Genomic DNA, 17306 nt, shown 5'->3' on the forward strand with positions numbered 1-17306 from the left:
GTGTAAAGCTAGCCGTGTGGGAGCCGGGTGGGATGAAAAGCAGGCCCGCAGCTCCCACAACAGATCTGAAGCCTGGTTTGTGTGGCAGGGCCTTTTCCAACTGAGTCGCCTTCCCAGCACCCTAACGACTTAATACATGTTTATTATTATTATTTATGTATTTATTTGTGTGCTTATTGCACACAAAAAAGCACTGCACGGCCTACTGCTTTGCTCACTGGTCTGCACTGTGGAAGGCCTCAGTGAGGACAGCTCGCTTGTGCTTCACACAGGGCCAGTGAGCTGCTTCCTGGGTACTGCAGGATTTCCTGTGTGGAGGGTTGATAAGCAATGCTTTGGCTCTGGAATATGGCTCCTACTCCCGGGCTAACTGGACTTCCTCCCTTCATGATGGCTCGGCTCCAGAGTGTTGCCCTCTAGGTCTTGAGCTCCCACATGGCGCAGTGTCACTTCTGCAAACCCCACTCCTTGACTTGAATTGATGTCCAAGACATCAGTAAGATTACCACAGGCCCAGAGATGATATTGTGCATGTACTTAGAGAATAAAATCCAGCACACTGTGAAAGTTAGTTCCAAGGCTGTGCGTAAAAGCCGGAAGAGGATATCAGAAAGAGTGACTTCCTGGTCACACAGAGCCTTACAGTGTATTTCCAGGTCTAGAACACTTCGGTTCTTCACTGTACCCTGACAGAATCAAGTGCTCAGAAAATAAGGCACAAACCAAACACGCAAGAGACTGTTCCACGCGCCAGAATATGACACACATTAGTTTATAGTAAGGACACAATTGCTGTTCTTGATTAGGCTCAGTAGAGATCTTTGACCTTTTTTATTTGGTTTTGCACCTCATGTCTGGAGATGTCTGTAGAGAAGCGGCTAATTTTACTACTCTATCCGTAGGACGCAGCATTGGAGAGGCAGTAGAGACATGGTGTAATAGGGTTTTGGCAGGTGATAAAAACTCAAATGCTAGTGGTAAGAACAAGAAAGAAGCATGTTTCTTGGCGGAGTATCAGCACTGGTGGAACACTCACTTTGTATTGTCTGGAGTCATAATCCCGATAATGTGATTTCACTCAATCAGGCTTGTGCTGCCATAGCCTTTGTTGCTGGGTGCCACCTCTCTCCCCCATACTATGGTCTCCACTATCATGGTCTCCACTCCTGTGGTCCGATCATGTAAAACAGCATTCATGTTCTATTTGGGACTATAGAAAAAGAGCTAAAGAAAAGGCTATGAGTGTATGTACATTGTCTCTAAATTTAAACTCCAGGAAGTTGACTCTTACCTTTTTTTATATGGTCATACTTCACTGTATAGAACATTGGATGTAGAGCAATCCATCTTTATAGACAGAAGTCTCTGTCCTGCCTGGTGCTGCAGTCATTCAATCCCAACAAAACACAGAGGCTTATATTAATTATAAACTTTTGGCCTATTAGCTCAGGTTTATTTTAACTAGCTCTTACAACTTAAATTAGCTCATAATTCTTTTCTGTTAGCCATGTGGCTTGGTACCTTTTATCAGTTAGGTATTCTCATCTTGATTCCTCTGCATCTGGCTGGCAACTGACTCTCCTTTTCCTTTTCCCAGAATTCTCTTAGTATGGTTACCCTGCCTATACTTCCTGCCTGGCTACTGGCCAATCAATGTTTTATTAAACTAGTATGAGTGACAAATCTTTACCATTTACAAGAGCATTTCCCACAACACATCTTAATGAATGAGAGAGAGAGAGAGAGAGAGAGAGAGAGAGAGAGAGAGAATGAGAGAGTGCTACACAGAGAGCTAGCTCTTTGGAAGAAAGGTAACATTGGGAGATATGTCAGTCTCTGTATTCATGAAGTAGACAGAAGTAGAGTCAATGTATTCTTTACTTTGGCTGTGATGGTGATATTTATTGTAGAGAAGACATGAAGAAAAACAGGATTGCAAAGGGGATGAACTCAGCTTTGGGCTGAGTTTGAGGCAAGCACATGGCCTAGTGGAGATGTTATGTTAAAGGACAAGAGGATATATAGAACTTGGGTCCCCAAGTTTAACCAGGAGTAGAGATAAGGATCAAGTGTACTGGCAATCCTTCAGGCCACAGGCATGAGTGACTTTCCTTGAGGAATTCAAGAGGTGCGGAAGGAGGCCACAGAAAGCTGCCGCTATTGCTTTGGTTTGTGGCACTACAGAACGCCTGGTTCTGGGTAGTTTATGAAGAAAACATTCGCTTACCTTGTAGTTTGGAGGCTGACATTAAACAGTAACGAAGCTCTGTCTGTTCAGCCTCCGGTGAAGGCAGTCCCTCTGCATCATAACACAATGGATAACAGGTAGAGGAAATGGCCCCAGGAAGAGAGGGACACGTGCAGTTCATTCTGTGACAACTGGCTCTAGCCTCGGTGAGACCAGCCTTAACCCCTCTGAAGGAGGCGTCCATGACTTGCCCACTTTCTTCCAGGCCTCGACCTACTAAGTTCCCATACCTCAACATGGCCATAATGGAGTCCAGGCTCCCATCCCAGGACAGATATTATGGGATGGTGAGGGAGAGAAGAGAAGCCACCAATCTCAGGTGTAGTGGCATTTCAGACTGCCTGAAGATCTGAGACTAAAACAGCCCCACTGCTCAGCCTTACAGACCAGGTTAAGGGAACACACACCTTTACTCCCAGTAGCCACACTAGTTGCCATAGAACTCAGGTAGTGAATGCCTTTAATCCCAGCCCTAGAGAAGATTATAAAATGGGAGGAAACAGCTCTCAACACACAGTCTCATTCTGAGATTCTTGGAGGTTGAGGTAGGAGCCAGTGGCTGGCTGCTTTGCTTTTTGGATCTTCATGTTGAACCCCAGTTTCTGACCCTGAGTTTTTATTAATCGTGAGAGAGCTCAGAGGAATCAAAGGAAACCCTATGGGTTGGAACCACAGGGTTTTCAGTTCTCTGTGTGAGAGAGACATGGGTGCAAGCATTAGCTCTTCTGTTGGCTTTCCATATATGGTTAAAAGCTGTTTTGATTGGCAATGGATGTTGATATTACTTTCTACAAGTTAGTTGGTATACAGAGGAATTAAAATCATATATGCTTGGGTAAACAGATTTTTCTCTTTAAGAAATAAATAATTAAATTCTCTAGTCTTAAAATTTTACAGCATCATATAAAACGTAATGAAGTAAAATAACAGCTAACCAGATTCATAGCTGGTTAGTTCTGTTAGCTAAATGGCTAAATTATTAATCTCTTTCCCAAGGCAAACAGAATACTACTTCTTGTATTTATTTGCTTTTTATAGTTATTAAAAATTTTAAGCCCAATTCCTGATATTTATTTACACTTTTTGTGTACAAATGACGTGTATAATATGAACAGTAATTAAGATTAACATCCAGGTGCCCATCATGTAGCAAATAAAAATCATAAATTGTGCCACATTTTTTAGTAATATAAAATGTATTTTAAGTTAAATTTAGAGGTGGTAAGAAATCAAGAATTTTTTTTTATTTATAGGCTTTTGAAAAGAAGGAAGTGGAGATTTCTTCTTTCAGCCACAAATCTCCATATTTATAGGATTTTTCCCCCAATACATTATAGAAAAAAATTCCCATCTCCTTCTCTGATGAAAAATGAACCTGATTTCAAGCCTTCAACATCAAAGGACTCTCAATTGCTCCTGAATATGTTTTTTTCCATGATTCGATTTAGTAAACACAGACCAAGCACTGGTCCAACCCCAGGCTTCGTGCTGAGTACCAGACAGCTGAAGATCCACAGATGAGATCCCCTCTGCACAGGGAGATGAGGGAGGGGACAACCAAGCCACTGTGGCATTTGGCTGCAGCTGGTGTGCAGAGCCTGGCTAGGAGGACTGGGCACTGGTGTAGAGCTCCCGGTTCTGCTGGGGTGGATGAAAGCTGCCGGAGGTGAGACCACAGTGCAAAGCCGCTGTGTTTCCAGCATCTGGTACAGAAGTAAAGGGCACAGTAACTATTCAAAAACCATCTCTAGAGGAAATGAGTAGTTCATGCAGGAAGGATCAGTAGGAGGAGGATGAGGAAATGATTTGCACACTAGTTCACTTTCCTGCTTTCTTTCCTTCCTCCTTCCTCCCTCCTTCCTCCTTTTTTCTTCCTCCTTCCTCCCTCCCTTCCTCCTTTTTATCTTCCTTCCTTCCTCTCTCCCTTTCCCTCCTTTCTTCCTTCCCTACCTCCCTCCCTTTTCCCACCCTCCCTCCCTCCCTCCTTCCTGCCTCCCTTTTCCTTCCTTTCTTTCTTCCTCCTTTTCTCTTTTCCTCCTTCCTTCCTCCCTTCCTTCCTTCTTTCTTTCTTTCTCCCTCTCCCTCCTTTCCTCTCTTTTTCCTTCTTCCTCCATCTTCCTCTCTCCCTCCCTCCCTTCCTTCTTTCTTTTTCTTTTCATCTTTTTGGGAATTCCGAAGAGAGCATTGCTTTCTGTTTTAAGCATTCTCCTCTCTGCTCTCGAACAGGATATTGACAGCTCAGATCAAGACAGATGGTGTGAATACATCATGTATCGTGGCCTGATCAGGTGAGCAAGGGCATTTTTTTTTTAAATCTATGAATTCTAGGGTGCAAAGTGTGATGGAAGCAACTAATTTTTGCTGTTTTTATAAATGTTGATTGTGTTGGTTACATTATTAACAGTTTGGACATTTAATAGTTTAAGAAGGCAGAAATAAACTGGCAATGGCGGCACATGCCTTTAACCAGGGCACTTGGGAGGCAGAGGCCGGCAGATCTGTGAGTTCAAGGCCAACCTGCCCGGTCTTCAAAGCGAGTTCCAGGATGGCCTGGGCTGTAACACAGAGAAACCCTGTCTTGAAAAACAACAATAAAAACAAAACAAACAAACAAAAAGAAGGCAGAAATAGTTAATCAAACTTAGTGACATCATAAGGGCACGTAAACATAAACACACAGTATATAATTAATGCACAGTAAGAATGGTGCCCTTGGGAGGTGCCCCTTCTGGTAGAGGAACCAGAAAGTGCAGCAGTCCTGACACGGGGAGGGAAGTCACATAGGGAAAGCGCCCTATGTATGGGGGTTGGAAGGGGATGAGGTAGTGGGTGACTCTTGTCATGGTGGGGAGGGGAGCAGATCTTGTAAGGTTCCATGGACCTTATTAAGGACTTTGGATATAAGCATAAATGGTGACGTTATTGGCCCTTGGACAACTCACCTGGGAGGTTCACGTACTTACTGAAGGGAGTTCAGGAAGCCATTCAGGGGCTATAAGGGTTATTCTGGTTACTGTGTTGATGCAAAGATGCTCCAGCCATTGCCCAGAGAGCTGCTAGAGGGCTGGCCTGACTACTATTTCTGTTTCCAAAGGGTTGTGTGGAAGAACACGCTGTGTCATAAAACATTTCATATCTAAGACTGACAGCACGGATGCTGTTTTGTTCTTCATTCAAGCATTTCTCATAGGGATATCAGAATTCTAGAAAACCAGCTCCGATGTGGACTGAATAGGTGTAACAGTGTGCGCGCATGCACGTGTGAACGCGCGCATGTGTTATAGTTTATGCACTGATCTACTCTGTTGCCCCAGCAAAATACCATGGAGTGAGTGGTTGGTTGAAATAAAAGCCACTCATATTGTCAAAGGTCTAGAACCTGCACAACCAAGGCAGCAGCTTGGTATCTGGTAAGGGTTCTCCCTTTGGGTGGCACATGGCTGCCTTCTTGCCCAGGGCTCACGCAGCCTTTCCCTGGCACTCAGTCAAAAGCGTTGTCTCGCCATCACCCAGTTCACTGCCCTGCCCTGCATAGGCATAAATAATAATCGCACAGCAATGGGAGACTCCATGCCTCATATGGGCACATCCGTATCTTCAAGGACTTCAGGAATGTCTTTGAAGGTCACATCTATGAAACAGGCTAGAACTTTAATCTTAGAGATTTGGAGAATAAATAGCTCTGATTTATCTGAGACAGTGCTTCAGGATTACCAGGAGCTACAGTTCTGAGCTTAACCCGAAGCCTTAGCCCCTGTGACAGCTTAGATCCCCCCACCTGTCTGTCCCTGTCTGTCGTGGAAAGGCAGGCTGTCTCTACCCACCCTGGCTCTTTGTTTCTGTTTTGTAGGTATGGACAGCTTTAAGCCTTCCCCTCAGCCCACTCTGGCCGGAGCCCCCTTTCTTTAACTTTCCGCTAGTCTCTCCGCTTCAGCCTTCCCATGGCGCGTACTCCACACAGCAGCCACCACAGATCTCTGCCTCGACCCGTCTAATAGATTCCCCTTTCTCTCATCTCCTCTTGGAGAGGAATAGCAGTCCTCATAAGTGTGTGCAAGGAAGGATTTTTGTCATCCGCTTCCCTTCTCTCCGCGGTCCATCGCCTTTCGCATCCTCTCTTCAGCCCAGTGCTGTAGATTCCCCAAATACCACACACAGTTCTGCCTCTAAGCTTTGCCTTTCTTATCCCTTCCCCTACAACACCCTCACTCTTCCGTCTTTCTTCCTTGCCCCTGAAGGTGAAGGTTCAGTATCTTGTTCCAGTGTTAGTCAAAGAGGTACTTTCGGCGCATGCTCTGTGTGAGGCGGCTATCTACCAATTGGCCCTCCTTACTCTCTGTACCTCTCTGTACTTTCCCGTGGGACTTATCTGCCGCCACCGGATAGATTTTTATACGTACGCACTTGTTTAATTTGTCCTCCAACTAGAGCAAAGGGTCAGTGAAAGCAAGGGCGTCCTTCCTTTTACCTCTTGCTTGCCACCCCAAAACCTAAAACGCTTCTGTGTAAATTTACTTCACCAAACCTGCAAACGAGTGAAAAATGATGCAGATATTCTTTTTGGAAGAGGTACAGGAACTCTAAATGAAGGAAAGCGAACTCTTTGGTGCTGTGGTTTCTCCGTCCTCCCGTCTGAGAACTTCGCTACGAACTGTTTGGATAATCCCTATAAACTGTATTGACTTTTCCAGAGAACTGAAAGCCCTAAGCCAAACAGGATGTGAAAAGTTTTTCAGACACATTAAATCCTTGATTTTAGACTAGTAACTGTGCCTAGACATCTGCATGCGGTGTTTGCATTTTGAACGGTAAGAAAATTCAAGCATGCATAGGTGTCATTCTGAAAAATATCCTGTTATTAACTCAAAGCGTAATTATATGGGGAGCACGCTGTGTAGAGAGAACATCCATCCGAGTACAAACTAAAGCGGGATTGCTAAGTGGAGTTAATTAAAACTGTACATATTCCTTACTCATTTACCATGCTAAGAAAACAATATTTATGTTAATATTTAGGGTAATACATCAAGTTAATCCCAATCATGATACAGGAAGCCAAGGTAGAAATGAGAAACTAGCTTGATACAGAAGGTGCTAGGCGTAGAGTTCACTAATTTTGGTTGGGCTCTACACTTCAGAGGGTCTTTCTTTTAGGGGGGGGTTGGGTTTTTTGGGTTTGTTTGTTTTTCAAGATAAGATTTCTCAATGTAGCTGGAACTTCATCTGTAGACCAGGCTGGCCTAGAACTCAGAGATCTGCCTGCCTCTGTCTCCAGGGTACTGGGATTAAAGGTGTACACCACTACTGCCCTGCAAAGAACTGGTGTGTTTTTTGTTCTTTTCTGTTTTGTTTTCAAAGACAGGGTTTCTCCGTGTAGCCCTGGCTGTGCTAGAACTCTCTCTATAGACCAGACTGGCCTTGAACTCAGCTCCACCTGCCTCTGCCAGCCAAGTGCTGGAACTAAAGGCACGTGACACTACTTCCCAGCTTCGTCAGAGTATTTGTATAATGAGGCTTTTTACAAACTGTTTCCATTTCTGCTCCAGGTTGGGTTATGCAAGAATCTCTCATGCAGAACTAAGCGACTCTGAGATTCAGATGGCCAAGTTCAGGATCCCGGATGATCCTGCCAATTACAGAGACAACCAGAGAGTGGTCACAGACCACAGAGGACTTCCCGAGAGCATTCATTTCAACCCCAGGTGAGTGGGTGAGCACCTTTCTCGCTGGAGACGGCAGATCCAAGCTGCCACATGCCCCTGCGGAGTCCAGATATCAACTCACATAAGCTAAACATTGTGGTAGATTCTAGAGGCTCGTTTCAAGTGAGGGACTCACGATCAGATTATAATCTTTGCCTTCTGGGATGAAGAAATGTGTTGTAGCTCTAGCCTCAGGGAAAATGTCCCATTCTTGTCATTATTACCACTACTCCTACTACTGTGATCATTGTCAGCATCACCACCCACTGCTACCATCCTCAGCATCACCATTCTCACCGCCACCACCATCATCATCATCACCAGTGGCATGACTGTGACGGTGAATATTTGAGTGTTCCCATATTCCAGCTCTGTTCCAGACTCTTGAAGAGTTCCCTCAATTTAACTCGTTTGGTTGTTAACTGCTGTTACCAACATTTTATTGAGGAGGAAGCTCAGGCTGAGGAATGCACTGCATTAGGCTTAAATGACTAGCCATTGGCAGAGCTGTGGAGGAGGAAGGATGCCCGTTAGCACCGCAGGGTTACAGCGTTTCTAGCCGGCTGCACCTTCCCTTCAGTCCGAGAGCCTTTGAAAACTGCACTGTGTAGTCTTGCCCCAGATCATCTCATTAGGACTCCCTGGGATGATGCTTGGGTTGGGGTCATAAATAGCTCTTCCTGGGTTATTCTAATGGTCAGTTCACACTGGGACTCGGCAGTGTGGGTGATTCCCTTACCTCGCAGGCATTATCCCATGAAAGAGACATTGAATTTCATTTTGCTTAGTTTTTCATAGTGGTTATCTAAGAGATCTGTTTGTAGCCAAGCATATGATCTAAAGGGTGGGCTCAAATCAGTGCCACTGGTGGATGGTGAGATGGGCCTCCATGCTGATCAGCCCACCGAGAATGCCCTTGACATTGTATCGTAGATTTCTACCTCACTCGCTCACAGCTGCTACAATTTCTCAGACTTTGCTAGGGACGACACTACACTTCATTTGATTTGTTTACTTCCTTGTACTTCCTGAGAGGACTGGCCCAGAGTGTAGTGATTAAGGCAAGGAGAAGGAAAGCCAGTTTGGCTTTGTTACTGTGTTTCTCTCCTGCATATTGTTAGCCCAGCACTGGTTTCAACTTCAAAGTATAATTCCCAGGATGGAGAGATGGCTCAGAGGTTAAGAGCAGTGGCCGCTCTTTTAGAGGTCCTGTTCAATTCCCAGCAACCACATGGTGGCACACAGCCATCTGTAATGAGATCTGGTGCCCTCTTCTGGTGTGCAGGTGTACATGCAGGCAAAAACACTACATATTAAATAAATAAAATTTTTGTTTAAATAGTGTAACTCCCACTGAATATGTGTCACTTTCAGAACGTGTGTCTTAGTTAGGGTTTCTAGTGCTGTGATGAAAGACACGACCAAAAGCAAGTTAGGGAGGAAAGGGTTTATTTGGTTTATGTTTCCACATGACAGTTCATCACCAAAGGAAGTAAGGACAGGAACTCAAGCATGGCAGGAGCCTGGAGGCAGGAGCTGATGCAGAGCATGGTGGGGTGCTGCTTACTGGCTTGCTCCCCATGACTTGTTCAGCCTGCTTTCTTATAGCACCCAGGACCACCAAGTCAGGAATGGCTCCCACTGCAATGAACTGGGTTCTCCCACTTGAGTCATTAATTAAGAAAATGCTCTACATACTTGCAGTCCTATCTAATGGAGGCATTTTCTCAAATAAGGCTCCCATCTCTTCAATGATTCTAGTTCCTATCAAGTTGACATAAAACTAGCTAGTGCGGGGGTCCATTTTTTTCCCACTGAATGAGATGACTTCTTAAATGGAAAATAAAAATTTTAGCCAGAAAAGATTTTCTTGTTTCTTTATTCTTCGTATACCAGGAGTGTGGCAAGAGACCAATAAACTATTTTTGGCAAACCACAACTGCAGATTGAGCCAAGACAGTCGTGGCGAGCGAGGTCTATTTTCTTTCTCAGTTACAAAAATAATGAAGGTGTTGGGGGAGGCTCGCCTTCATTACAAAATCGTGCTCAAGACACTTAATATATATTCTCTCAGGAGTCTTAGATATTCACTGTGTCATTATTAACTCTGGTCACGATGCCTTTGAGTAGCAGAACTGAAATCCTGTCCTTTGACCTGTGTCTTCTCCCAGGCAGCTCCAGGCAGCCAATGTTACTGTTCTCGCTGCTTCTGCAAGTATAACTTTTAAAAAGGTCTACATGTAATGCCAAAAACAAAACAAAAAAACAAGGCAGGCCGTGGTGGCAGAGGCAGAGGCAGAGGCAGGAGGATCTCTTGAAGTTTGAGTCCAGCCTGGTCTACAGAACAAGTTCCAGGACAGCCAGGGTCACACAGATAAACCCTGTCTTGAAGAAGCAAAACTAAAACTAAAACAAAACAAAACAAAACACCAAAAGTTCTCCACATAATCGAGACCACGGTTTTCATGCTCGCACTCTCTCCCTCCCCCAACCCCTTTATCCTGAGGCTCAGACTGGGATTGACACGGTCCAGACAAGCACTCGGCCAACAAGCCTCACCTCAAGTCCCTGGTTTGTTTTTCTCATTTCTTTCTGAAACAGGGTCTCACTACGTAGCTCAGGCTGACCTTGAACTTGCTGTATAACCCAGGCTGGTTTTAAACAGACAATTCGCCTGCTTCTGTTTTCCAAGGACTGAGATGACAGCTGAGCCCCAGAAGTCCAGTTAGTCCCCTGGTCATACGGCCTCTAAATTCACCCATGGTGCTGCAGACACAGCTGTTCCTTCTTTTCTTTTCTTTTCTTCTCTTTTCTTTTCCCTTTGGATTTTCAAGACTGGGTTTCTCTGTAGCTTTGGAGTCTTTCCTAGAACTAGCTCTTGTAGTCCGGGCTGGCCCCAAACTCACAGAGATCCGCTGTCTCTGCCTCCTGAGTGCTGGGATTAAAGGCATGCGCCACCATCGCCCTCCCTAGTTCCTTCTTTTCAAAAGCTGAATAATATCCCAGTGTGTGTGGACACAACTCAGCCTCGTGTGTATCATTCCTGGTTCCCCAGGAGCTGTTCTTAGTCTTTGAAATAGTTCCTCACTAGCCTGTAGTTCACCAATTAGGCTAAACTGACTGGCCGGCCTGCCCTGCCATCTGCCTGTCCCCTTCTCTGCAAGCACATGCCACCACACCTGACTTTTTAAATGTGGGTCCTAGGACTCAAACTCAGGTCTCCATGCTAACCCAGCAAGCATCTCGCTGACTGAGGTATCTCCACAGAACCCTTTAAGTTCAACTTTGAAGTTAGCATATGAAATGATGGGTTCCATTATGGCATTTTCAAATATATATGTCATTACACTTAGTTCCTATTTATCATTTCCCCCCTTTTAACTCATCCTGCCACCTTTTAGCTCTCCTTCCCCCAGACAGTGAGATGCCTGTCACACGCATTTATCATCATCTCTTCCTTACCTCCTCACCCTCCTCAACATCTCACCTCTCCTCTCATGCTCCCCTTTATAACTTTAGTCACACACACGCACGTACACGCACGCACACGCATGCACACATGCACACACGTGAAAGCACATTTCCATCTCTAGTCCACACATTAAGCATGTGGCATCGGTCTTCCTGAGTCTGGTATTTTGTTTAACGAAATGATTTCCAGTTACATCTGCTTCTCCGCAGGTGACGTCAGTTTTTCTCTGTGACTGAATGAGATTCCTCTGTGTGTGCACCATCTTTTTTTTTCTTTAGCCACTCCTAGGTTGAAGGCCATCGAGGTAGGCTCCATTTCCTAGCAACTGTGAATAGAGAGGAAAGAAACTTGGCTGTGCAGGGGTCTCTGTGGAGTGTCCATGTATAGCCTTTTGGGTAGATACCCAGGAATGGTATGGAGGGGTCATAGGGTTGTTCCAGCTTTAGCATTTTGGAAAGGCTGCACCCTGATTTTTTCCATAACGACTATACATGTTTGCACTCCCTCCAAGAGAACAGAAGTACCCTTCTTTCCCCACATCCTTACCAGCGTTTGTTTCCATGGTAACAGACATTCTGATTAGGATAAGATGGAATCTCTAGTTTTAATTTTCATTTCCCATGTGATTAAGAGTATTGAATACTCTTTAAAATATTTATTGACCTTCTGTGTTTATTGTCCTCTTGAGGACTGTCTATTTATTTGATTAGCCCATTTATTGATTAGATGATTTTCAATGTTTAAATTCTGCAGTTCTTCGGGTGCTTTGAATATTAATTACCTGACTAATGTGTAGTGGGAAAAGAATTTTTTTTTCAAATTTTGAATTTTTTTTTTGAATTCTCTGTACTCTGGGGATAGTTTCAATTGGGCACAATCTTTGAGTTTCATGTACCTCCACTCTGGTTGATTTTTGACTGTGGAGCCCTTGTCAGAAAGCGCCTGTATCTTCATATGTTTACCCGTGTTCTCCTCCAGCAGTTTCAAAGTTTCCAACTTTCATTCAGGCCTCCGGTTGATTCTGAATCGATCCTAGGGCAAAGTGAGGCTCCAGTTTCCTTCTTGCACACATGGAAATTCACTTTTTCCGGACCCACTTGTTGAACAGACTGGTCCTTCCCCCCCCCCCTCCCCGCGCGCAAGCGCACGCGCGCGCGCGCGTGCGTGCGTGTGTGTGTGTGTGTGTGTGTGTGTGTGTGTGTGTATTTGAAACGTTGTTGTTGAGGATGATGTGGCTGTAGCTGTGTGGGTTGATTTCTGCATCTTATATTCTATTTCACTGATTTACATGTTTGTTTCTGTTCAAGTACTAACCAGTTTCTGGGGGGAAAGAAAAAGTTAAAAATTAGAGAGTGGGAGGGGAAGACAAACAAAGAATAAATGGACACAAAAAGAGAAAGGTTCATAATTGCCCAATAATAAGAAATGTGCAAACAAAATCAAATGAACGAATGAAAGGAACTAAAATACAAAAATCATTAAAGTTTTTTGAAAAGGTTTCTTAATTTTATTTTATGTGCAAGTGTTTTCCTACATATACGTGTGTGAACCATGTATGTGCTGTTGCCTATGGAGGTCCTATGAGCACAGGGCCAGCAGAGCTGGAGTTAAGGATGGCTGTGAACTCTTGCTCTCTGGGGGACCAGCCTCCAACAGCACAGGGCTCAGAATGAGTTCATGGCATTGGCAGATACTCGGCTCTTCTTTCTGAGGGGGTTAAGGGAAAAAACACTCACACACTCTCTTCATGGTTTGCTCCAAACCTTTTCTTTGTTTGTATTCTCTGTTCCTTTTCTCTTTCTTGTTTTCCTAACTCTGTCTAACTCTCCCATTCCTGATGTTTTCCTTTTAGCCCATTCTAACTCTCACTAACTCTCTCTCTATCCTTTCCCTTACAGCTTACATACCCCAGCAAAATCTTCCAGGCAATAGAAATATTACAATGTGGTTACATTCTGTTTTTCGAGTGAATGATTACAACGACTACAAAACAAACAGTAAAGAACAGCATGTTTTTTATATCCCTTACATGATTAAACATTTTACACATTACAGGTGAAAAACAAGTCATCCCAAGAACCCATGTACATTCATACCCAAGCAACTTCTTATAGATTAACTGTGTGGACAAGCGAGGTAGTTTTAGGCTAATGATATTTTAGGTTGTTTCCTTAAAGAGTTCCCCACACAGCTGTGTGCCTTTTTTAAAACTTTAGATTGTCTTCTTGGGTTTTTTCACCTCAAAGCCATCCTTAAGTTATTTTCAAAGCTTTGTTTCAGCTGTGATGCACTCCAGAACCTGTGGCTACATCTCCCAACATTAAGGTTAAAAGAATTTAAGTTAGCTGGGCAACTGGTACTCAATTGTTTTTCTTAGTCTTTAACCTAAGCCACGGTCTATGCAGCTCCTCAATAGAAACTCATGTGTTGTAGCTGGGTGACACTTCCTTGTTTATATTCTTAATCTTCAAAACTCTATTTAAACTAACATTGTTGTTATCAGCTAGACAGTACAGCTTAGGAAGAAATCACCTTCATAATAATCCACAGGTAAAATGCCCTGCAGAATGGGATGTCTCCATGAGGTAAACACACTGCATTATATGTTGTATTTCCATTTTAACTCACATTAATATTTTAATTTTTTCTTTCTTATTACTCCTTTGAATCATTGGTCATTTGTGAGTAGATTGTTTTAATAATTTCTCCACATTTGTGAATTCTGAAATTTTACCTCTGGATATTGTCTTCCATTTTCATATTACTGTGTTTAGAAAGGATGGTTGGTATGGTTCAAGTGTTCTTAAGCTTACTAAGATTTGTGTGTGTGTGTGTGTGTGTGTGTGTGTGTGTATGCCCGACCAAAAAGCCATCTAGAGAATGTTCCATGTGTGAGTTTGAAAAGAATATTTAATCTGTTACCTTAATTGAATATATATATATAATCTGTTGAGTTCATTTTGCTTTAGTACAGTGTTGAATCTGCTTTGTCCAGCATCTGTTGCTGAAAATAGCTATTGAATTCCTCTTTTATAGCATCCCTTTTTATACTTAGGCACCCTGAGTAGCCATACACTCACAATCGTTACTTTCCACTGATGAACTGAATCCCTTATCGTTACATAGTAACTTTCTCTGTCTCTTGCGACAGTTTTTGATTTAAGGTCTATTGTATCGTCTATAAGTATAGCCACTCCGGTCACTCTTAGTTGTCATTTGAATGGAGCATCTTTGCAGCCCTTCACTTATAGCCCGCATATGCTATTAAAGCTAAACTGAGTCGTACAGGCAGCTTATAGTTGGATCTAAAAGAACAAAACAAAACAAAAAACAACCTCACTTGATTGCAAACTGCTTAATGGACGGAAAATGTAATCCATTTACATTTAGAGTAATTGATAGATAAGAACTCACAGTTGCCATTAAACAATAGTTTTCTCGGTTGCTTTGTGGTTCTTTTATTGTTTTCTTCTTCTGGTGTCTTCCTTTTTTACTAGATTTATCTACTGAAGATTTTTCTTTGTAGTTACATGAGGCTTACACAAAACATCTTCTAACTCTGCTAAGACCATATCTACCCTTTTCCCTCCCTTCCAATACTTCTCTCTTCCCATCACTTTTCTCTCCCCTCCCCATTTCTTGTTTTTCTTTTCTATCTTTCTTATTTATTTTTTTATTTATTGGTTTTCTGAGACAGTGTTTCGCTGTAGCTTTGGAGCCTATCCCGGAACTCACTTTGTAGACTGAGCTGGCCTCAAACACACAGAGATCCGCCTACCTCTGCCTCCTGAGTTCTGGGATTAAAGGCGTGCGCCACCACCACCTGGCTCTTTCTAGTACTAGAGTTCTTTAACATTTGCAAAGGTATTTTTGCATGTGGATAGTCGTTTAAACTGATGTTTCTATGAGGGAATGAGCACTGGAAAGTCTCACTTTGTCATCTTGCTGACTTCATATTTGTATATATGTTGTAATAAGAGCGGCGGGGCTGCGTCCCCAGCACCCTGGCCGCCTGGCTAGCTTATGCCCGAAATAACAACACACAAACTGTATTCATTTAAACATTGCTTGGCCCATTTCTATCTAGCCTCTTCTAGGCTAACTCTCACATATTAATTTAGCCCATTTCTAATCATCTGTGTAGCACAGGTCTTACTGGGAAGATTCTAGTCTACATCCATCCTGGGTCAGAGCTTCATTGCGTGTGTCTCAGAGAGCAGAGCTATCGTATCTGGAGAGGGGAGCATGGCGTCTCTGCTCCAAAGAGCAGAGCTGTCGAGTCTGAGCTCACTTCCTCTTCCTCCCAGCATTCTGTTCTGTTTACTCCTCCCACCTATGTTTTAACCTATGAGGGCCAAGCAGTTTCTTTATTGCTTAACCAATGAAATCAACAGTTTGATATGACACTCCCACATCATATATATTTATATACCATGCAATAATGTATCTATACTTACACACATGTATACATGTATGCATGTGTGTTTCTTCTTTGTGAATCTGCTGTTACTCATCCAAGTCGTATGTTATGGACTTTCTTCCACAATATTCTCCCTGAAATATTTTCATGATTGCATAATTTTCATTGTATGGATTGCTGAATTTTAGTTAATCAGTTTAGTTGATTTTGCACATTGATTCTCTCATTATTGCCAAAAGTCCTCCAAAAGCTCTTTCTTATGTCCTTGGACACATTTTTTTCTTATTTTCTGAGGATTTAGTTGGAGGTGAAGAACCACAGAATCAAAGATTCTGCAAAAGTTTACCATCTTCACTCTCACTTTAAGGTGGTGAAGTGAACAGACTCCTGCCGTCTGCAGCACAGAGGTTAACTGGTTAGCATGACTGCCAAGGTAGTGAAGATAGTCCATGGCCTCACTGTCGTGGTCTTTGCTCTCCGTGCCCTGAGTGTTACGTCCCTTCGACCAAGGCTGTGTAGTTAGTGATCCTTCGGGGAAGCAAAGGGAATCTGCAACACTTGTGGGCAATTTAGAAGCTCTGAGCCAAGACAGACTCTGTATAGGCATAAACGCATAAGGATAAAACCTCCGGTGCCTATCAGGCAAATGCCCAGGACACAAGAGAAAACTCCCATGTTTCCCCAGCATTATCAACTGATGGTCCCTGAACGTTTGTGCTTTGGAAATGTTCTGTTATCGGGGAGAGTGGGTTGGAGTTAAGATGTTAACCCGCCTTTCCCACAAATCCTTTGTAATTTCTCTTTCATCTGATTCATTCCTTGCTGTTTTATGGATTGATCTTATCAATACTCATGCTGTGATAAGTAGATCAAAGTACCGTACTTATGGTTGAAATTCTCCGTAAGAACACCCTGCTTTCTGCACACTTTTCCCATGTTGGTTATTTCTCTTTTAGGTTTGGCTCCTACAAAGAAGGACACAATCATGAAAACAACCATCGTTTTCACATGAACACTCCCAAATACTTCGTCTGAACCCTTTTAGACAAGGAGTCGTCGTTGGCTGGGGCAAGTTTGTAACAGCTCAAAGAAGAGTTGAACGAGAATGGCAGGATACACGTGATGAACCTCAGGAGTTAGAAAGGGTGACATCATGCAGCGGGAATCCCATCAATTTATAAGCCATGCTGCTTAATAAAGGCATCTCTCTGAGTTACTTTTATTAAAAAGAGCTGTGTGATAATATAAGAAAATTAAGCTCAGGGTTGGAACTGGAGCTCAGTGGTAGAGTGCTTGCTTGCCTGGTGTGCATGGGTCTCCAGGTTCAATTCCCAGCATGGCCAGAGATAAAGTCAGCAGGGTGAGGGAAATATGAAATCACTAACTTGTGATTGTTTTAATGATGCTTGGCCGAGGGAAGATGGATCAGTGGGTAAAGTGCTTGGTGTGTAAGCGTGAGGACCT

The 17306-nt window shown here is 43.3% G+C and overlaps 1 protein-coding gene across 1 annotated transcript in view; it reads left to right on the plus strand.

Moving 5' to 3' along the window:
- Cwh43 (cell wall biogenesis 43 C-terminal homolog) overlaps positions 1–17064 on the plus strand; it is a 46598-nt gene extending 29534 nt beyond the window's left edge. Inside the window, exons 14-17 of the mRNA XM_026785247.1 lie at positions 2454–2535; positions 4475–4536; positions 7795–7950; positions 16799–17064. Of these exons, the coding sequence (XP_026641048.1) occupies positions 2454–2535; positions 4475–4536; positions 7795–7950; positions 16799–16877 (379 nt within the window). The 3' untranslated portion in view covers positions 16878–17064. The remainder of the gene's footprint in view (positions 1–2453; positions 2536–4474; positions 4537–7794; positions 7951–16798) is intronic.
- The last annotated feature ends 242 nt before the right edge of the window (positions 17065–17306 follow it).

The sequence above is a fragment of the Microtus ochrogaster genome, linkage group LG1 (assembly GCF_000317375.1).
Source record: "Microtus ochrogaster isolate Prairie Vole_2 linkage group LG1, MicOch1.0, whole genome shotgun sequence".
NCBI classification, from domain to species: Eukaryota; Metazoa; Chordata; class Mammalia; order Rodentia; family Cricetidae; genus Microtus; species Microtus ochrogaster.